A 23361-nucleotide genomic window follows, 5' to 3' on the forward strand; every position below is an offset into this window, starting at 1 on the left:
CCACTTGATCTTGGTTTTCGCTTTTGCCAATTTCAGACAGCAACCCTTCATATTTCTGAAGCAAGAAGATGCCCATTGTGAAGGCAGTACTTGTATGCAGCTGTCTGTTTGATCTCCATAACATCACTCAACCTTCATCACTGATGGTGTCAAGCCTGTATCAATAGGGAAGTGTTTGTGAACCACACAAAGTGCAAGGATACAAGGTGGAAGTGGACGTGCAAACAATCCTCAGCCTAATTGCTCACCTCCAGATCTTCTTGCGCTGTGACAAGATAGTCCTTCAGCATCAGTTCCTGTTCTTTTCGCCATTGTTGCCTCGGGTCTTCTAATTGATTTGTTTCTGAAAAACAACAAAGTAACAACAACATATCAAAACTATCTAATTCAATAACAATTCAAAGAAATAAGGTCAGAAACATCCCGCTACTCAATTTTGCTAGCTTGCAAAATGTTTCTTCGATTTACAATGTCCTCAAGCCAGTATTCTGGTAAACAATTCATGGAATTTTTCTCCGCGCAAATTATATGTTGTGATAGGCTATACAATGCAAACCACTCAATTGTTAAAAGCAGTCAATTTTACACGAAAATACCATTTACTTTGCAATACATACACACACTACAGGTTGTTTATTTATTGAGCTAGATGATAATTCTTTAAATGCTACAAAAATGCCCGCAATATGTTACACTATGGGACAGGAAGTTTTTTCAAGGGACACTGGTGACCTAAATATTTTTGCCAGGTAGCTGCTGACATGGTTGAGAGAGCTTGGCCAAACAGTCTGGCCTGCAGACAAAGACGAATAGCGCGACAATCAAGCAGTCCTAACGCGCTAGTTATTTCAGCGAGGTGGCGTAAGGTTGAAGCAGCCATTGTACCACCACGGAGTAGGCACACACATAAATACACTGTTAGCAAGTTCAGCTTTTGTTCAACACTTGTTAGGCTTTTACTTGAAAATATTTTTGTTTCCCACGGACGGAACATAAAAGACATTAAAGTGGCTTTGATCATAGTATACTGAGTTTTATTTAATACATGGGATATAAGTTCTAAGTACGCAATATGAAATGGGGATCAACAGTCTTAGCATGATAGGTAACTACACGACAGCAATGTCATCTTATAACAACTGAATGCACGAAAAGGAGTTCTAGTAAGTTTATTTAATACCCGAATGTTTGAACAAAACCTCAGAGTGTTTTAAGTGTTTACAATACACACTTGGGACTCATGAACTCATTACATACAAATAATACTGACCCCTTAAACCACAGCATTACGTTATCAAGCTCTAACAAGCGCTACAGCTGACAAACAGAACAATGAATAAACTTAAGCTAAGCCTTTATGAAAATATACCACTATCCATCAAGAGCAGATATCCTTATATAAAGCAAGATTCCAAACAGACTAAATGTATTCCTTGTTTAAGAAATTAACTTTGCCAATATGCCAAGAAGAAAACAATAGATGTGCATAAAACTAGCTGTCAAGTTGTAACATTAATTTTTTTATCAAAATTAGATTTAGTCACTGAAAAAAATCTTTTTCCATTCATCTGAACTTAAAAGAAGCATTATTAAATGAAAAAAAAAGAAACCGCTGCAGATAAAGTCTGACACTACTGGAGCTCTCCCAACTGTGACCACTTAACGTTATAAAAGTTCCATGGACTGAGTTCACATGTTGTGATCTCTTTTGATAAAAAATATATTCAATGCATGTCAAAATATTTAATTTTGGATGGGGAAACATAGCAAGCAGTTGCAGACAGCCTATCCCATCATCTTGGGCGTACCATACACAAATGTTCCTGGAAATTTATCAATGAACTCCAGATAAGATCTCCTAACATCATGCTCTCATCCTGAAATACTGCATAAACATTTTTCTGGAAACATAGTAGTTGGCTGTTCATGAGATAGGGAGATTCAGATCCACTGACAAGTTTATCAAGCCCTACAAACGTGGGTTTGACAAGGAAACACTATATTTCCTTTACACTTATTTCATTTAGGGCACACAAGAAATCACTGAAAGTACACCCAAGGGATTGAAGTAAAAGGATTCCTCTGATCAGGAAGATGGATTAATGTTTTGTTCCTCTATCTGTGTTTATTAAATTGGGATGGGTTCTGAAGCTCACCTTCAAAATATATGAAAACAGACAAATCATTGTGTAACATCTTGAAAATGAGGAGGAGTAAAAGAGGCTTGAAATGATAGTCATGCCAGACTGAGATAATCAGTGGAGGGCCAGGTAAGCCACATCTACAGGTTAGGATGGTTGTCATAGTCAGGCTATGACTGCAGCTTGCAGCAACACATAAGACACTGAGAACTGACCTTGGCAAATCAAATTTCCCTAAGTAACCAAATACACTTCCTAAAACCAACATCACAATCATCGTTAGCCTTCCTTGAGCTATAAGGCTGAAAAGTCAAGGTTGGCCTTCATCAAGCTAAAAGGCTATAGCCGAGGTTGGTCTTCTTTGAGCCCAAAGGTGACTATGTCAAAGTTGGCCCCCTTTGAGAAAATAAAGCTGCAAAAGCAAAGTTCGTCTTCCTTGACCTAAACGGCTTTGAAACCAAGGTTGGCTTTCAATGAGCTAAAGCTAATATAAGGCTGTAAAGCCAATGTTCATATTCCTTGAGCCCAAAGGCCACAAAGTCAAGGTTGGCCTTCCTTGAGTCCAAAAAGCCTGTGAAGCCTAGGTTGGCCTTCCTTGAGCTAAAAATCTGTGAAGTCAAGGTTGGCGTTCCTTAAGCTAAAAGGCTACAAAATGTTCCAGTATGATTCACAGAAGACAACTGAAATATCTTAAGAATTTAACTGAAGCAGCTTTGTCAAAGCCCCTTCAAACATTCAAATGGTTACTATTCAACACTTAATGGGGGATTATCAGATATGTCAGATACAAATACAATATAGAGAGATAAATATTAAATTACTTCAATCACAAGTGAAGTAGTTTATATGACAACAATATGACAAGTTGAGCAATGTCAATAATGAAAGACCATCCATTAAACTACTCTCATGAAACAAGTAGCTATCAAAACTTACGATTTATATGATTGATGTAGTATATTCCCACGTTAGGGTCATATGACTCCTCCCAGCCAATGGGCAGTTCATCTCCGACACAGTCTGCAAATGTCTGAGGCTTTGTGTATCTGAAATAGGACAAAATAGGTTGAAAACAAATAAGTATGGTTTACACAGTATTTCAATCATTTGTCAGAACGTCAACTTGATGCTGAGTGAGGAGCTTATTTTTATCCCGCACTCCACCCTGTTCCAGTTAAACGGTGGTTGTCTGTAAATAATGGAGTCTGGAACAGACAAACCAGTGATCAACAGCATGAGCACCGATCAACGTAACTGGGATACGATGACAAGCATCATCAAAGTCAACATGTCTAACCACCTGATCATGTTAGATGCTTCTTGCGACAAGAACGGGTTACTGAAGATCAATTCTACCTGGGTCTTAATAAGGATGTAATGATGAGACATACAACAGTAAATCTCTGAAAAATCCTAACCCTACCTTTGAATCCCCAAAACATGCCTTCCCAAATCTGAAGTGAACTCTTGACAAAGGAACTAATATTTTTATCCTTTTCACTTCAATATTATTACCTTTTCACTTCAAAATTATTTACCTGTCATTGTCTAAGTAATCCATCCAACAAGACATGATCAGGGGAAGTAAAATTCCATACCAGACAGTTACATCCTGGCTATAGACTGAATTCAACCAATACCAACCAAATCTGATCTGGCAGAAAAGGGACTTCAGGTTTATATCTGTCATAACAACTGCTTCCATTTGTATACATTTGTGTTTACACACAAGACTTATTCTCAACCCACACCCATTCTTGTAAAAATAGGCTGTCAAGTTCAGCCACAGTACATGTGCTATTGTCACCTAAAAAGTGATACCTAAAATCTCAAACAAAAAACACTGTGCAATATTGGGGTTATTCCCACATGTAAGTGACAATGTAACAATGCGTCTGGCAGTGGGATACAAGTGCAATTCATTTACAGTAAACGCAAGCCAGGTGTGCGGTAGATTACCCTGCAAACATGGTGAAGTTCAAACTCTCACATTTTAAAAACTGACAATTATGTATTTGAGTGTAACCTTCAGTTTACACTAGAGTGCAAGGCGTAGTTCTGTACAGAAAGTATCTCCATTAATAAAGATGAACATTTGCTACCCATCAGAATAACTCGATGGAACTCAATATGTTTAGCAGAAATATTGCACCAAGGTTTGTTTGTTCTCTTTACATGCTGCAAAAAGGGTGAGAACATAGGTAAAGGGCTATACTGGGTGGGATGACAGATAGGGAAAACAGGGTTCATTGATGGATAAAACAGGATGGGTGGGAGGGCAGATTGGTAAAAAGGAATTAATTCAGCATTTTATAAATCTATTCACAATCTTTGTTGAAATTACCACATCTTGATACAAACATGGAAAACATGAAGTACCTCATTACACAAACTGCCATTCCTAGAGGGATACTAGATCAAGTCAGTTCCCAGTTTAAGGTCAAGTGATTGTCAACATTCAGAAGACATGCACACATATTGAAGTACAGTGAAGACTTAGTTGAACACAAGATAACACCAAAATCAACCTAGTTTACACCCAAGCAATGATTACCATTTAATTTGAAACCATATATTCTTAAACAGAACTCTTGGAAGATAAAACAAACATACTGAAAATAGACTCCACAAAAAGAGAATAACGATGAAAACACACGTAACGAGCTCACACGTAACAACGCTGAAGCACTCCTCTCTGATCTGCGGTACAAATACAACATCACCCCCATAACCAATGCCTGGACCAGACCGCCCTTTGATTGAGAAACTGTGGGCCTTTTCTAAGAAAACTGGATCTAATAAAAAAGCAATAAATAAATCCCAGAACCTGAGCCCTTATTCTCGAAACGTTCCTAGCCCTAAGGATTCTTAACTTCGATTGTAGCCAATGTGTGAAGAATGGGTTAAGAAGTTCGTAGGGTTACGAACGTTTCAAGAATAGCTAGCCAGACCATCAAATACGCTTATCACACAAGGATATGTTGCAGAGACCTATATGTTTTAACTGGCACACAATGAACAAAATTTAAGGTATATCTGCCATGATATGGTTAAAAGTGAGTGAGTGAGTTCAGTTTTACGCCGCACTCAGCACTATTTCAGCTATATGGTGGCGCCTGTAAAACTGAAGTCTCGACGAGACAATCCAGTGATCAACATCGGCCTGCGGAATCAGGAATCAATGACATGTGTCAACCAAGTCAGCGAGTCTGACCACCTGATACCGTTGGTTGCCCCTCACAACAAGTAAAGTCGCCTTTTATGGCAAGCATGTGTTGCTGAAGGCCTATTTTACTCCAATGTGGCTAAAATACACCTACAGAGCCTCATACCAAAGGCAGTCAGCCTTCTGGGGAAAGACTTTGATCATTCTGACCATTGATGTTCAACATTTTTGTGACACCCAAATGACCCTAAGTACGAACGTGTTCATGAACCTCAGATAATGGCACACCAAAAGGGGGCAATCAGCAAAACAAACATCAGAAATTACAGGCTTGGTCCCTATTCTACCATACCCATCTATTCCCAACACACCTCCCAAATCATACTGTCCAATCTGTTTCACTTGCATATCATGGCATTTGTTTAAATTTGACAGTCCAGTTTACTTCATTTTAGATGAAATACTTACTGATGAAAATGTTTCTTTATATCTCACTTCATTAATAGATCATATGTTACTTTAACCCTGCTTTGAACAGTGATTCCATAATCCCAACATGTCATCCTGGCAATATGTTATGGAAACCTGAAGTGATGCACTGCACAGATGTTTGCCACTTTGTTTAAACATATGAGAACAGGTAAGGTGCTGAAGAAACCTTGTGCTGAAACTACACAGCACCTTGAAAGACTTGGTCATTATTTAAAAGAAAATCTTCCTTCTTAACCATGGCCTGACCCATCTCTCCATGAACTCCCCCTTCGAACTATGGTGTGTACACCACAGCTGTAACTACTTGCTGATACAAGTAATGGGTGATAAAGTGAAACTGAAGCACAAATCTCAGCCAGCTCCCACCTGTTTCCTCTCCCCTCCCTCCTCCCCTCGTCCCCATCCCACTGCAGCCACTGTCACACTGTATACACCAGCAGCATAAGTGTACATGTCAATGGTTTAACTGTACACACCAGCTGTATTACCTTATACACCAATGATATAACTGTATACATCAGTGGTATAACTGTATACACCAGCAGCATAGTGTACATGTCAATGGTTTAACTGTACACACCAGCTGTATTACCTTATACACCAATGATATAACTGTATACATCAGTGGTATAACTGTATACACCAGCAGCATAAGTGTACGTGTCAATGGTTTAACTGTACACACCAGCTGTATTACCTTGTACACCAATGATATTACTGTATACATCAGTGGTATAACTGTATACACCAGCAGCATAAGTGTATGTGTCAATGGTTTAACTGTACACACCAGCTGTATTACCTTGTACACCTGTGGTATTACTGTATACATCAGTGGTATAACTGTATACACCAGCAGCATAGGTGTACGTGTCAATGGTATAACTGTACACACCAGCTGTATTACCTTGTACACCTGTGGTATTATTGTACACATCAGTGGTGTAACTGTATACACCAGCAGCATAAGTGTACATGTCAGTGGTTTAACTGTACACACAAGCTGCATTACCTTATACATCTGTGGTATTACTGTATACACCATTTATATTACTGTATACACCAGTGGTATAACTGTAAATATCAACAATAAAACTGTAAACTATAAACCAGCTTTTCATTACTTAACTAGAATCTTTTACTTATTACCTAACTACTGCAGCAAAACTAAGTAGACTAGCAGTTCAAATGAAAAGACAATTGGTGGAAGAGTTAACTAGGACCTAAAGCATCTTCAACAAAACGGTTGACACTGCATATACCTGAAGAATGTAGCTGTCCTCCTGACTTCAACAAAACGGTTGACACTGCATATACCTAAAGAATGTAGCTGTCCTCCTGACTTCAAACAGCTAAACAGTGTATTTTCCCCATGCCAGCTTGTTATGAAATCATGGGAGGTGGCACTTAGTAGTGTAATTTGATGTATACAATGCAGCTCAACACATTATCCCCGAGGCCCACGCATGCAGCTAGGGATGCCTCCTCCAGACTGTATGTGTCTTCTTCACACAGTATCCACATCCCAACAGATACAAGCCCATATTCTTGACTGTTTTAAGTCGATGAAAAATAGCAGGTCCTTTTCGACAAATTTGTCCTCTAAATATCATGTCAAGCTAGACAAAGTTGTTCTTTCAGAAACTGCTGCCGTCCAGATATGTCCAGTTAGACAATGTTATACTTTCGGAAACACTTGTCATCTACATATCATGCTATGTTTAAAACAGTAGTCATTTAGTCAGATAGTTAGTTTGAAATCATTATGATCTCTATTTATCATGCCTTTTATTAAAATTGTCACTCAAATATAATTTTTCATTCTTTGCAGCATTTCACTCAGTAACTTCTGGACCAGTAGTCCATATAATCAGTAAATATTATCTCTCGCAAGCATTGAGTTACCTCCCCCTTTTTTTGAGTACATTGTTATCTTCCCATTCTGTAAGGAAATGGTGGCCTCAGGCCTGCTACACAGATGCAGACAAGGATAACCCATATTGTCTAAATAAGCAACTGTCAACATGCCAAGCATTCCTTAACTTCAGTTGACAACCACTGACAAATATAGCCCTGAATTACACAATATCTAAAGAGATCAAGTATGCCCCCATATTTCAGGCATGTCATTCACTGTCTGAGGACAGAGTGCTTCAAATGGGCAATAATTTAAAGTGAAAATATTTGTGCCAACCAGGACATTCAACACTGACTATCATTGGAATAAATGAACAATGTGTAGATGCATTAACAGACAGAAACTGGATGTTCCGAGTCGCCTCTGTCCATAGATAGTCAAAACTCAGACTGTTAATTACAATCATGATCAGGGAATATCAAATCAGATGTCTGAAATACTGAGTGAGTGAGTGAGTTTGGTTTTCCACCACTAATTTTCAACATAAAAGGAACATAACTCAAGTGTACACCAAAAAAGAGTTTCAGATATTATATTACACAGATTTGACCAGCTGGGATTTCACACTAGCTTCCCTAACCATAGTGGGAAAAGAACCATACTCTTCATTGCGACAAGCTAACACTTTAACCACTGAGAAAACCCACCCATCCTCAAATATATGCTGAGAAACAAACTGGATATTCAAAGTTTTTCAGAATTTTTAACTCTCCCAATTAACTGATCACCAATGGAAAGAAATTGTTTTTGATACTTTAACTCATTTTTATACATAATAATGCAAAGTTATTCCGTAAACAACCGATAAAGATGCCTTTTTACCCCTCGGTATGTTCAAGGTTACAGACGGTAAGATCACACAATAACAAAAGTACATAAAAGTGCTGCACAACATTCACAGAAAATGCTCCTCATCACAGGAAAAGAATGCAACCAAATACCATACTGCCAATACCATTCCCATACTAAACTGGAACATATCCACATCTCCATACTAAACGACCAACATCCAATCAAGAGCCATTAGTTTTGGCATTAACTTGTCATTGATGACCCAGAGTCAGAATGAAAACCTGGGTTTTCCTGACAATGAACGCTTACAAATATGTGAATTCCTAGAATCGACATTCCAGTGCCTGTTGTCTTCATCATAGCTGAGCTCGAGTCATCCCGACCTTGGCGTGAAAAAAACCCCAGCAAGTCAGTTCATCTGCAGAAAGCATGCAGAAAGTGCACACAATTGTCGGAATGTGACTGGCGTTTGGCTACATATCCCAAATGTATCAAGGGTCTCGAAGACTGGAGAAGACAATTCCCATAATGGGATTATATATCTACACAGGTTCATGGTAGACCTGGGGGATATACTGACAGCTGCTTTGGCTGGGAGGTCTAATATACAATAGTCTACACTGAGTTTAGTGAGGAACAATACATTGATTCTGTAATGCACAGCAAAATTCTAATAACAATTTGATCCTCTACATGGGGAAACAGATATTAGTTGACCAGGTGGCTGAGTGGAAAAAGAATGTCAGTTCATCAATATATCTGCATCATAACAGCATATGTGGTACTGGTATGGCAAATGATATATAAATTTATTAATTGCGAACAGAGGTTAGGGTTGATACAATGTGATACTTGACAGAATGGATAGGTACAATGTGATACTTGACAGGATGGTAGATACAAGTTATGCTTGACAGAGGATTGATAGATACAATGTGATACTTGACATAGGAAGGATAAATACAATGTGATCCTTGACATAGGATGGACAGATACAATGTGATAACTTGCAGGATGAACAGATACAATGTGATAACTTGCAGGATGGACAGATACAATGTGATAACTGACAGGATGGACAGATACAATGGGATACTTGACATGGAGTGGATAGATAGACTGCAATACCTAACACACAGAAACTTACACATAAAAAAATATTTCAGAGAATGTACATTAGTTCACACAGAAGTTACATAGTATGATTCACCAAGGCATCATGATACTCATAAATATCACTAAACATACATTCAGCCACAAGCAAATCCAACAACCATTCACTGTAAGCATCTGAGCATATTTTATTGCACAGACTCATTGCACAAGAGCCTATGCCACTAGACTGAAACGTTCACGTTTAGAGTTAATTGCAACTACTAAAGCAGATCATAAAACTGGAAATATGAATGTGTAGCTAACTGTGACCACAAGTCCAAGGCCGAGGGTCGTAAAACACTGTCTGGTCTGGTCTGGGCTGGAAGAATGAGCTGACATAATGTGCATGACTTAACTGCTTCATGACCCACTATGAAACGTTTCAGCCAACTAGAGCAAGTGGGTGTAGTTTTCTATTGTTTTTAGTGATATTCCAGTAATATCACTACACACTGCACCCATGATGAACAAACAACTAGACTACCCTACTGCCGCCATTCCAGCTATGTGACAGGTCTGTACCCATGTAGAGAATCGAACTCAAGTGGCATGACAAGGAAATACTTTAACCACTAGACTAGCCAACCACAAACTAGTGAATGTAGCCTCAAACAGGAACAATATTCCTGTGAAATCCTGGCTGCTCCTTTACAAAAGATAAATATCACATCAGTTAAACCAACATCTCTACTTGCAATGATAGGTGTAAAGTTTCATGTCATTCACAAAACGCTGCACTACACTAGGAAAGATAAGACGGGTAATGCATCATTCAGCTCAAAAGAAACAATTTTTCACTTGTCAAAACATTCTAATGGTAGACTAAACAGGAACTATGTAGATCAGGCTTGCACTAAGCAGAATTTGAAAGTTTTAATTTGAAAGAACTAATTTTATTGCAACTGAAAATGAAGAATAATCACATTTTTAGTAATGCCTTGTTTCATAAAAAATGTGCATGGTCTAAAACATAGTGTAACCATGGTAACCTAAATATGGCTACTGTTTCTTATGAGTGATATGTGCTATGAGACTAGTGCTACTGCAAGCCTGGATTAATGCCTGTTCCACAGCGTTTCTACTCTGAGACAAACCATTGTTGGTATTTGTAAACAATGAATCAATGACAAGGTAGAAAATTCACAAAGTTTAATATCACTGTCTAAGAAGCCAAGTTTTAAGGAATACAACATTTCCATTAAATGTTAACACATGTCTATTCATTTATAAACACATCTAATTTTGAACGATCAGTTAAACATTTGAGACTTCAAATTACAAGAGCCTACTCCTTTAAGACCATGATCCCTTTTTTGGATGATCAGTTAGATGCTAACACATTCCTGCTTGACAATGGTACATTTATCTGTATCAAAACTTCACACTCACTGACAGAAGTTTGTTCGCTTTTGTACTTCCCAACTTCTAAAAACTCGCTCAAATGGATGATCAGTTAAAACTTTTAAACATATTTTACTACAATTTACAAAAGCATGCTCCTTTAAAATCACAATCCCTCTTTTGGATGATCAGCTGAACTGTAAAACATTTTCTACTTCAAATTACAATAGTCCACAGGATGAGGATGTTTAACACTGGAACAGCGAACCTATCACATTGGGTGCATTGTAAATGGAACCGGATGGCAGATTCTGCTTGCCAGGGGTTTACCACAAATAACATTTAATCAAACCAAAACAATTTTCTATGGGAAAATAGTTAGTGAGCTATCTGCAACAAAGATGATTTCCTTCAAGTCTGCATATGTTTCACTTACTTTGAAAGGGCAGATTTCATTAAGATTAGAGGATGTTTATTTTAGACTTCAAATCACTTCTAATGGTATCCAGCTAGAAGGTTTTGCTGACATGAACAATTTTGTACACATAAAAGCTCAAAGTTTTTATTTTTTATTTTTTATTTTATAATGCTCACACAGTGCTTTATTCACAATCACACACATTTACTTCAAGAACTTCACAATTTGTTTCTCAAATATTTTCCCAGATTTGATGTTTCGTATCTCAAAGCTTACTGTTATTCCTAATAATATCAGGAATGATTACACAAGACACAATGAAAGATTTCATCGGAGACAACAGCCTGGAATGTTTAGGAATGAGCAGATGCTAATGTAGCAGACAGCAGTATTTCAGCGATGTCACAAGAACCTGGAAATTGTCAGGCCTGGACCAGGCAAACCACTGACTAAAACCTTCAGCTACATTCAATGTCACTGTGACATGCTGACCATTCAAAGGTCTCATCACCTGATCACCATTGAAAGGATCTGTTGTTAGCTGCTGACTCAGTCAGCAATAGTCCAGCTGTAGTGAGAAAATGAATTTCTTGCGTCACTTTTAGCAATACTCCAGCAATAAAAAAAATGGTGACACCAGATATGGGCTTAGTATTTTGTACTTATGAGATGAATCAAACCAGGGTTTGGGGATGATCACCAAACGCATTAACCCTAGTCTACCCCATCCCTATTTCAGCTAGAAGACGTAGGTTTGTTACTAACCAAGAACAATAAATAGCCGATGTGTAGTAAATGCCCTCAATTGTATGTAGCTTACATGCCCTAAGAACAAAACTGATCTGGCCTGTAACTATCCTGAGGTATACTCATTTCCAGATTACACAATCCAGTGATCTATAAAGCAAAACAACTTCAACAAATGTTTGCCACTTATAAGGCAATGTCCCTAGATGCTAAAGAAAAACAAAATATTTATACCATATTTACTACTTTATATTTTTTGGTCACAAACAAGATGCCTGAAATGACTGGTGTCTGCATAATCCCCCAACCAGTACAGGTAGATAGAAAACAGTTCTACCCTGGACATATCCTCAAGACAGAATATAAGAATTCAAAAGCTTGTACCATTTCATAACAGATGATGATAGAGCAAGTCAAATAATTATTTATGTTTTTCTCCTTACAGCAATGTGAGAAACAATATGGGCATCTTACTTTGTACACTTATGAAATTTAACCTGATCTTTGGTGTGACAAGTGAACACATTAACCACTTGGCTACCTGATCCCTTAATAAAGAATGAATCCCCAGTCTGTTGTTCAGTACCTCAATGCTGTTGTGAACTGTCCCAGTCTCCAGACCTAGCCTTGATTCCCTCAGGAGAGCAAGACAGACTAACATCATGCACTTGCTATTGTATACAGGGTAGAAATGCCAGACAGCTAGCATGAAAGACAGGCTGACTATATAAACACTCCCAACATGAAAAACAGGTGCTTGTTCTTCCTCTGTAACTTACCACTTGACACACACAGACGATTGCACAAATTTCACCAGAGGCTGTGTCAAAGTTGAAATATCTAGATTTCCATTTATTTTAGTTGTTTGTTAAGGGGAACATCAAGTATACTCTGTGAGATACACTGGATCTCAGGTCAGACTGACTGTACTGGCCAACAATGATATGTGTTGTAGATGTCACAGACCAATGCACCCAGTTTTTAAGGACAAAAATAATAAGTGTTTGGTATATATCCAAAATAGGGTGTGTAGATAGGTCACATGGGGTTTGGGTTTGGGTTTGGGGAGTTTGATTACATTTCTATTTTTAGAAGTAGTAATAAGTGTTGTCAAGAATGACATGCCTTCAAATATCAAATAAAGGTTACCATGTTGCAATAATGACTAGTTTAAACGTAGTCAAATGCATTAACACCACCAGCATACATGTCAAAAAGCTTTGGTGCTCCTTAGATAAAAAGTGTTATATATTTCATGCTTGAAACTGATCATTGCTCTTAAAAAATTAAGGGTTTCATATTACTTTGCTCAACATAACCAAAATACATTCTGCAGGTTAAAAACTGACTGAAGTATCAATGACAAAATCAATTCCATTGATTTACACTACACTTAAAATTATTATGACAATAACATACAATCATCATTTGAACAAGTTCAACAGCAGGAAAATGAAACGTGTCTGTATTCTGAAATTTGTTTACAATATGTTGAAAGTACACATTAACATCAGCCAAGCCGAGCATCCCAGGATGATCCAAGTTTGAAGTGGACTACAATCCCTGCCATTGTAGGATGTGACCAATGGAACTGTGCAACTGACTTAATGACTGTTGATGATGGTCATCTTATCTAAATTGCAAGGACGTTGTTTAATGATGACAATCACTAGATTGTCTGGTCTAGAATCAATTGTACACAGAACAATATCACACAGCTGGAATACTGAATGAGTGAACCGTCTTAATGAGTTTAGTTTTACATTGCACTGAGCAATTGTTCAGGTGTATGGTGGCGATATGTAAATATTCAAGTCTGGACAAGACAATCCAGTGATCAACAACATGAGCATCAGTCTGTGCAATTGACAGCCGATGACATGTGTCAACCAAGTCAGCGATTCTGACCACCTGATCCCGTTAGTCGCCTCTTACGACAAGCATAGTCACCCTTTATGGCAAGCATGGGTTGCTGAAGGCCTATTCTACCCTGGACCTTCACAGGTCAGCTGAAATATTGCTTCATCAAAGTAACCTACCAAAGATATAAAAACAAGAATATATACAGGGACAGCCGAATTCATCTAGCCCTAAGGATACAACGTACAATAAACAACACCTTGAACAGATTCAGGCTAGCATGACAATGTCTACATCTGTCTGACCTCTTTGCATCAACATGAGATACATATTTTGTATCATGGCACCAGCAACAATCAAATTCAAAACATATTTACTGATCAAGAACTTTACCACCTACACCATTATCAACACTATATATGTTTGCATCAACATGAGATACATGTTTTGTATCATGGCACCAGCAACAATCAAATTCAAAACATATTTACTGATCAAGAACTTTACCACCTACACCATCATCAACACTATACCTGACCATGATAAAAGATATGTTTCATCAATACCATGTCCACCATCAATGCTCTTGCCATGTCAACAAAGTATTTTACGTTTATAACGCTTCCACTACAAAGAAAAAACAATCCATACCACTCTTACTGAGCTGTTTACATACAAAACACTCATCTTCAATTCACGCTGATAATGACATACATTCTCTGGGGTATCAATAACAGCACAATGATGGTTCCCTGGAAGCATATGTTCCTGGTTTCATAAAAATGGTAATATTTCAAGAAATAGATCACCATTATGAACCAGGACACAAGTGGCCCAGTTTCTCTTTAAGCACATGGCAATACACTGGGTCTTTATTTGTGACATATCTCTGATGAATGGCCTTTTGTGACTTATTTTTATAAGCGTTCCAGGAGGGTACATGATTCACACCATATCCGCTCAGTACATTGTGCAACTGAAGCCAAGATAGTTGGGACATGTGATTTAAACATATATCAATCAAATACAGTAGAGGATATATTTTGTGAGCATACCACTAGCCAATGCATACGAGAAAAGTAATATATATCCATACAGATGAAACAATGTGTTAATACTGTGAGCAAATCAATGAATTTAAGTTAGATGCTACAGTGTTCTACGTGCTCACTGAGACACAGTTGGCAGCAGAGGGGTGGAAGCCTCTGCCTAAGCATGGCACCAAGAACTTCAAGAACACAGCTGACAGTGCAACTAACAATTCATAATTCATGTAGAAGACACCACATGGCTTGAATGTGTTTGTTTAATGCTGCAATATTTCAGCCTCATGCAAAAGTCAAATCTTGACATGATAATACAGTGACTGACATCACGAGCATTGATCAAAGAAATTTGAACATGAAAAAATACATGAAGTAAGTCAAGAGCCACCTCCTACAACAAGCACTCATTGCTGAATATCAATTCAAAGCCTGATCATTTGTGGAAAATTATGATCATTACAGAAAATTACTGATGGATAGAGACAGTGACAAATGCTTGACGCCACTTTAAACCATTAACACTAATGGGTTTCAGGAGAGTTAAACCCTGACGAATCAGCACTTTAATCATTGGGCAGGCAGTGCCCACGTTTAACTTACCTCAATGCTGTAACCTTATCAGTTACCAAGTTCACAACTATTAAACCATAACTTCATACATGTTAATATCCCACTAAAAACAACACAAGTCCACGGAAAATTAATTTAATAATAAATTCAACAAATTTCAACTTGCCATACAGGTGGCATTACCACCCAGGCATTTTAAAAAACTGAATAAAATAAATCCCATCTCTAGCTTAGAACCATTCAGCTAATCTAGATTGCCTCAGATTGGAAACTTAAGCATTAATTCTGGGTTAGATTATATTTTTTAATTTCAGAATATATTCTTAAATAAGATAATGTTATTTCAGGGACTTTTTTCACTAAAGCAAGTCTTTGAGGGAGGCAGACACATGGCCCAATAAATCTCCATTCATATTTAATACTGTCAACAGTTGCATGTGTGAATTGTATGGATTTGTTTGAAGACAGCTGCTGATACTGGGGCAACTCTACTTGCTACGTGATCTGCTGGATGAAGAACAAGGACAAACACTCTGTGAATAATTCAGAGAGACAGGTGCTTCTTAGTGGTGAAAATGTCATTTTCACTGGGTCATAAAACTGCAACTTCAAACCCATAGGCCTGAAATTAATACCATAAATACCGCTTGCACTTCAGTTACATGTCACTTAGGCCATTCAGAAAACCTATGTTTCAGGTACTGGACAAGTAAACTGTATGCCATTCTGCTTGTAGCAGCATTTCAGCAATACTGAAGCTGATCATGCGAAGAACTGAGATTTCTCTTCACAACTATTTAGCTACCCTAACACCTTTTAAAATATGTGGCTACCATACCACCCCTTAAAATATCAGGTGAGCTCCAGCCCCTTAAAACATATGACCGTGAGGCTACGAGTTAGAACAGATCTTAGCAACCTATGCTCATCATAAGAGATGACTAACAGCACAGACTGGTCAGGTTCACAGACTTGGTTGGAAGATGTCATCACATTCCAGTTGCTCAGATCAATGCTGATGATGCTCATCGTTGGACTGGTTCACCCAGATTGGATTACTTATCAAATATAGCCTGCTGTGCCATAAAACTAAGCTAATTTAAAACATACAAAGAGATCTGTTGATTCCAGGAGTGTGGACTAATGCTACTGCATAGTGTACTTCAGATGTATCACGGTGTGCCAGTTGGACATGGGAGATAAACCCAAATGATGCAGATATTTATTGTATACCTCATGGCAAATGAATAAGATAGTGCATAGTGCCAAACTAAAACCATTGTGAGGGCAAATCTGAGACCATGGCAGATAAATAAAAAGTAACTATAAATTTGATGATTTTCTTTTCCTAGTGTTGTATCTGTAAAGACAGATCATCTCATAGCAAGAAAATTAATTAAAATGGGGGTACTATTCAGGTCTAGAATTACTAGCCACGTCTAGACTTTAAATTAAGTATAGTCCTTGTTGCTGTGTGCTTTTAGAAAAGCAGGGTTTTTCTAACAGGAGAACTAATCTTGGACTAAATGTCAATCTATGGAAAGATTTCCATGATAACATATTGTTTTGTATTTAACTGGTAAGATGATCATAACATACTATCAACTCTTCTAAGAATGTCCACACAAGATAAACTCCTTGCACCAAGACTCTCCTCAAGCTGAAGTTTTCCCTTGGGTGTGAGGCTGCATTCTGATTTTAAGTTTAATAACAAACGTTTCAAGTAATGGCTGATAAGCAGAAAAGAATTCTATCACTCTACGATCTTCATCTCGCAACTACAACCATTAAAAGGAAATAGAGGCAAACTAATAGTGCTTACTTTAGTTAACTAGCAGATTTTGTCCACCATCATTTCTGGTGATTGGACCCAGCAATATTTCATTTGGAACACAAATGTTTTCAACAATTTGTAAGTAGTTTGGGGTTTTTTGCCTCTAATGAGTATTGGCTTAGAAGAGATCTCGAGCACTTGCCTGTTGCAAGAGGTGACATAATTAGATTGGGTGGTCAGGTTTGGTGACTGGCTTGATTGTGTGTCACAAAAATATTTGCTTTTGAGTCAGGCAGCTATGATTTAACTAGGATATGTTCTCTGTAGTGTAACATAAAGTTTTCAATAAATCATCTGAGCTTTCCATTCATTCATGTTTAACGATACTGTACAAAACCAGTACTGAGTTGAATAGTACTTCAGATATATCATGGCATGTTGGCTTGTGAAAGGAAAGCTTGACTAGCTATTCTTGAAACATTTGTAACCCTTCAAACTTTTAAAACCCATTTTCAACACATTAGTTATGATCAAAGTTAAGATTTTTCAGGGCTACGAACGTTTCAAGAATAAGAGCCCAGGTCTCAAATGTGCACAAACAAATTAAAGCTTAAAGTCACATTTAGGCATGGAAAATTCAAACCATGACACATAATCAGGAAGAGTAGGATTCAAACTCACAATTACAAGTTCCTGGAATGCCTTAGCAAATAACATACTAAAATAGAACCACTAATTAGTGAGTACAGTTTTATGCAGCTTTTAGCAATATTCCAGCAATATCTGCGACACCAGAAATGGGCTATCCATTAGCTGGCATTAGATTAAGCAAGTAGATGTGGTAAGTTTTAGACTTTTAGCAATATTACAACAATATCGTGGCTCGAAGCAATGAAATGGGAATCACATTTAGAACCTTGAAGGATATTTAAACCCAGATCTTTCACAGGATCATTCAAATTTACCAACAGGCAACTACTCTGCTCCATGATTTCAATAAGGCATATATAATTCGAACTTTTCAAAATAGAATAAATGTTTAAACAACTAGAAATCATCATGACAAAATTATGCTGAGCCCTACTGAACAACTGTCCCATGTAACCTCCTACCTGCTAATTAGGCCTCGTCAAATACCAATTAGTAATAATTACTGGTCACACCTGATGATGTAAGAACATAAACAGCCAGTCATTGAGTTGGGGCCTAAGTGTTAATGGCCATTTGATGAGTGGAGGGTTAATTCAAACAGCTGTATTCTCACAGAACAGAACGGTTCCCATATGACATTTGGAGCTTGCTAATGAAATAATTGCACTTCGGAATTATGGAGCCTAACATAATGGAATGATTGTATTTGCTGTGATACTCAATGGTATGATTGTCAGATGATTGTTTTCAAGCATTATTAAACATAGCATTTTAAGCATAGCATACTCAGGGCAAAACTGCATCCAGTCCAAGGATGTGGAATTTCGCTGGGAATTCCAGCTAGCTGCTCAAGGATGGAAACTAGGAATAAAGCTCTATTGCTCAAAGTCTGAAATGCTATGAGTCCAAAATTATTTTTCAACTCTACACCGTTTTAAAAAAAGAAATGTCATAAAAGAAAGTGTTTGTGTTTATGTCTTCTATTCAAAAACTGACAAATAACCAGAGTTGTGTTTACTTTGCTGTTCAGTGTATTTAAATTTTACAGTAACCTTCTTTACCATTTCTTTATTTATTCACTACACTGTGTAATGAGTGACATATGCTATGTGTGTGTAACAAATTTTAACACTGAAATACAATCATCAGAGCCTAAAATTATGAATTCAAATTTAGAAAATGTTTGCTGACATTTTCCAGGGATAACTATTATAGAAAAATTGCCTTGATGGTATTAGCTCTCTCAATGTAGATGATTGTTTTTAAGCCAATATCATCAGTGAGGACGAAATAAAGAAAACCGCTAACTTGAAGCATGTACCTGTATAATACTGATAACATGAATGTATGGCCATTAAGATAAACATAGCTTTTTCAGACTTGTGGGTGTTACCAAATATTTGATAACTGGAAATATCAATCGAACCCGTGGAACATAACGCATTGACATCTATTAATCTTATATTAATTTACTACAGTACATTCTGTTATGAACTTTATTCATATGATATCTAGGGCTTTAGCAATTCAGTATGATTCATCAAAAATCGAATCTGACACCTTATGTTTGATTTTCGATAACCGTTATCAACATTAAATTATTTCCACACAGTTAGAATGCAATCGTGACTCCAAATCAAGCAGTTACAAGCACTGAAGTAAGGCAAAAGGTGATTGGTTGACACCAGGTTAATTATCCAATGAGAATTGCTGTTAGTAGATATTGCCAAATTGAAAATAGATTTTACATTAAAAATACCAGCGTAAATGAAATCTGATGTTCTTACTTGTATGAAGAACTGAATCGAAATTGTTTGACTCTAGGGTCCAAAATTGAAACTCAAATCAAATCGAGGCCTGGGTGAATCATTGCAGCCCTAATAATGTCTCTCTGGAACACTTTAACATTAAGAAATAGTAGTTCTGTGACGACTACCATGGCAGAACATGGAAGGAAATAATTGAATCTGTTTTCTTAAGGACTTACCAAACTTGATGTGAGAAATATGTGTACAGGTATAAACAAATATGTATTTAAAAATATTCAATCAATGCAAAGTACTCAGGATTTCCAAGATCAAAAACCATTCAAGATCACTTTTATCCAGTTTGATGACACACTTCAACTCCATTCATTAAACCATCACAGATCAGCTCCATAACTATGTCTTTTTTATATGGGCACATACCATTATTATCATGGTACAGTGTGATCAAGCCTTATGCAACCAACTATTAAAATCTGTTGCTTTAAGCAGTCTTAGTTTTGATGGTCTGTCTTATGGGAAGATACCATGGAAACAGCATGAAACAAAAATCCCTTAACATTTTTAATTCATCAAAAATATTTATGAATACATTCAGCCTGAATTAGAAACTGTTATGAAAACACATGCTGAGCTTGTACTTAGTTACACAATGACCCTGTCTGAATTGTGAATATTCCAACTATAAATGCCACTACTTCAATGTACGGACTAACATCACTGTCATAATGGCACTTGTCTTGACACTTTTGAGCACTATAATCACAGCTCATGTTTCTGTTGCACTTTCTTGGTTAGTACTGTAATACACTTTTTCAATGAATCTACTATCAGACCACATGGGCGGATCCAGACGGGGTGTTCAGGGGGTTCGTACCACTTGCCATTGCATATGAGAAAAAGTAAGCTATATGTGCACAGATGAAACATTTCAAAAGGAATGGAATAAATGATCACATCTCTTTATCTCTTTCCTTTTAGCTTCATCATTTGCAGGTTATCAATCTCAACCCAATATACACTCCTTTATTTAATGGTATACATGTTATATTAATAGTTATAGATTTTTAGGCTTGGTTCCAAAGCAGCTAAGATGTTTGTTTAATGGGGATAGACTGATTATGACTAAAACTGTCACCAGATGAGACTCATTGGGTAGATCCTCATAACACTGACAACTGGTTTGTTTGACTTCTACCTGTTTATCTACCCATATTGTAATGCACTTATAACAACTTTAATGTTGTGTGATATTACTGGAAACTGAATAATTATTTATTACCAACATAACACTATTATTCTAAAATAAATTCAAATCATGAAAATAAACAATACAAAAAAAATTGACTTTTCAATATTGTGGTCTTTTTATATTTTAATCTATTACGGCTCTGAGAATTTACTCAAAAATGTAGTGGCATTACAGACACCTGAAATAACAGCACTTAAAAATCACAAAGCTCTTATCATGTTGGACTCAATTGTTCTGGTTGAACAGTTTCAAAATTGAGCCTGAGGGGTAAAGCTATTTTATGTGCATATTGTACATTCTTGAGACTGGCATACCGGTAATTAAATCAAGCTATTTGGCAAGGAATACCAGTCTTAATACCTCAGTGATGTGAAGCTTTTGTTCCTGGTATGGAGGTTGAAAACACAGTTTTTGCAATTAGAATATGAATAGCTAAACACATTCCAACATTAACTGAACTTAACACTGTCTAAAGCATTTCAGAATATGTATGAGGACATTCTCGATAGTGTTCCACTTTCATTGTAACACGGCTCTTGACAGGCTCACAACATAGGAAGTAGGAGAAAGGAAATTGGTCTGAAGAGGGGAGGGGTCAGCTTTGTAGTGTGCAATGTGGTCTAGTTTCTACTGTTCACCGGATAGCAATACTTTCCTGTTTCAAAAGTGTTTCATTGTTGCCATAAACACTTAATTTGTGAAATAATACACTTGAAAGGGGCACAGTATCAAATGGTTATTTCCCATGGTGAAACCAAACTGTTACCAGTTCCTTTTTCCCACAGTCACTATACACAGTATTATTTTGAGAGAAAAAAAGTAAACAAAAAAACGTTCAACATTTCATAAACGTGACAGTGGTTATGAAGGATAACACTGAACATGGATCAGACAACACATTTTGAAGTCTAATAATATGTTCTCCTATTCCAGCTATCATATTATGAATCTTTATCAAATAGAAACAAAGTACTGAACAGAATACAACCTGTTGACTCTAAACTTGATAGCAATAACGGCTCAGTGGCACAATAATATTCGTTATCATCGACCCACTATTTACACAGTACAAATATGTAGTACCTGGCGCTTGTAATGTCACAATCAAACATGAATACCACAGTAAATAATGATGGCAACAATGTGTGAGTAAACTCAGGGGAAAACTCTCGTTATATGTCACATCCCAATGACTTTTATAACCGCCCCGAAAGCTACACCGTCTTCATGTAAAATGCGCGCCTAGGTATGAACATCGCCTTGGTGGTTACAATAACCAGCGTGCATAATGATGCCATAAACAATACAATTAATTGACGTATAAGTGAAAGTAGATTCCAACATATACCCCTGTATTCCGAGAGGAGTACTTGTAAACGAAATTTACCGACTGACCCGGTCGGGATCGGATAGCTGACTGCCGTTTGTATTTCCCACCTAGAACACCACGTCTCTCGGGGTTAGCTCAAACAGAAAGGAATGTTGGCTCGTGAAGATTCATCACAAATTTTACACACTGAATGAAACACAAAATAAATAGTCCAGTATATGCACTTTGAAGATACATGCTTCCTTCGACGTAAAACCACTCCCACATAGTACAGACAGCCGAAGGAAAAGTCAACGGTCTGACTCTGTCTCTCACTCTCTTGACAGAGTGCACCATGTCAGACGCTAGACTCACCTATCTCGCGGGTCGATCCAAGTTGTTTGGCCATTATTATGATCAATATAAAACACTTTTCCATCATAATCTATCGCCTCTTCCCATCCGTCAGGAAGGAGGATCTCTCCATTACGGCCCTTTGGCATAGTTCATCAGTAAAATTCGCTATCGTCTCCCGACACTTCTCACAGTACTGTCCACCATTTTGACTGGGGATATTAACATACGTCACGTGATGCTGACAGCCAATGAGAGGAGACAATAGATCTATTCGCGAGATCGGAATGCATATCTAAATAGCAAAACATTTCTATGTGGGTTAACAGGGGGAAAGTATTTCATCACTAGAAAACTCATAAACAATATGGAAAATAATAACATGCGTTCGGTGGAATTCGATCGGAGATAGCATTTTGTCAATAAACGTGCAACACCACATTCCAGGGAAGAAAGCATGCATAATCGTATCGGATATAAGTTCGAGTTGGCAATGAACAAATGCCCCCTACTAAGCAAGATTGGCCGATTTTAAGTACACGAATCGTTCTTTCACGAGTATTATACAAAGTGGATCCATTCAAACAACCAAGGGGGTTGTAACTTGTC

General features: G+C 37.3%; 1 protein-coding gene across 5 annotated transcripts in view; it reads right to left on the bottom strand.

Annotated features, from left to right (window-relative positions):
- The window catches only part of LOC137274078 (protein WWC2-like), an 80350-nt gene extending 57372 nt beyond the window's left edge, over nucleotides 1-22978 (bottom strand). For all 5 annotated transcript variants that reach the window (XM_067807071.1, XM_067807069.1, XM_067807070.1 and 2 more), the window contains exons 1-3: nucleotides 22774-22978; nucleotides 3078-3187; nucleotides 249-343 (exon numbers count right to left, since the gene is read on the bottom strand). In XM_067807071.1, coding sequence (XP_067663172.1) covers nucleotides 249-343; nucleotides 3078-3187; nucleotides 22774-22901 — 333 coding nt within the window. In that variant the 5' untranslated portion in view covers nucleotides 22902-22978. The remainder of the gene's footprint in view (nucleotides 1-248; nucleotides 344-3077; nucleotides 3188-22773) is intronic.
- Between the last annotated feature and the right edge of the window lie 383 nt (nucleotides 22979-23361).

The sequence above is a fragment of the Haliotis asinina genome, chromosome 2, assembly GCF_037392515.1.
Source record: "Haliotis asinina isolate JCU_RB_2024 chromosome 2, JCU_Hal_asi_v2, whole genome shotgun sequence".
Lineage (NCBI taxonomy): Eukaryota > Metazoa > Mollusca > Gastropoda > Lepetellida > Haliotidae > Haliotis > Haliotis asinina.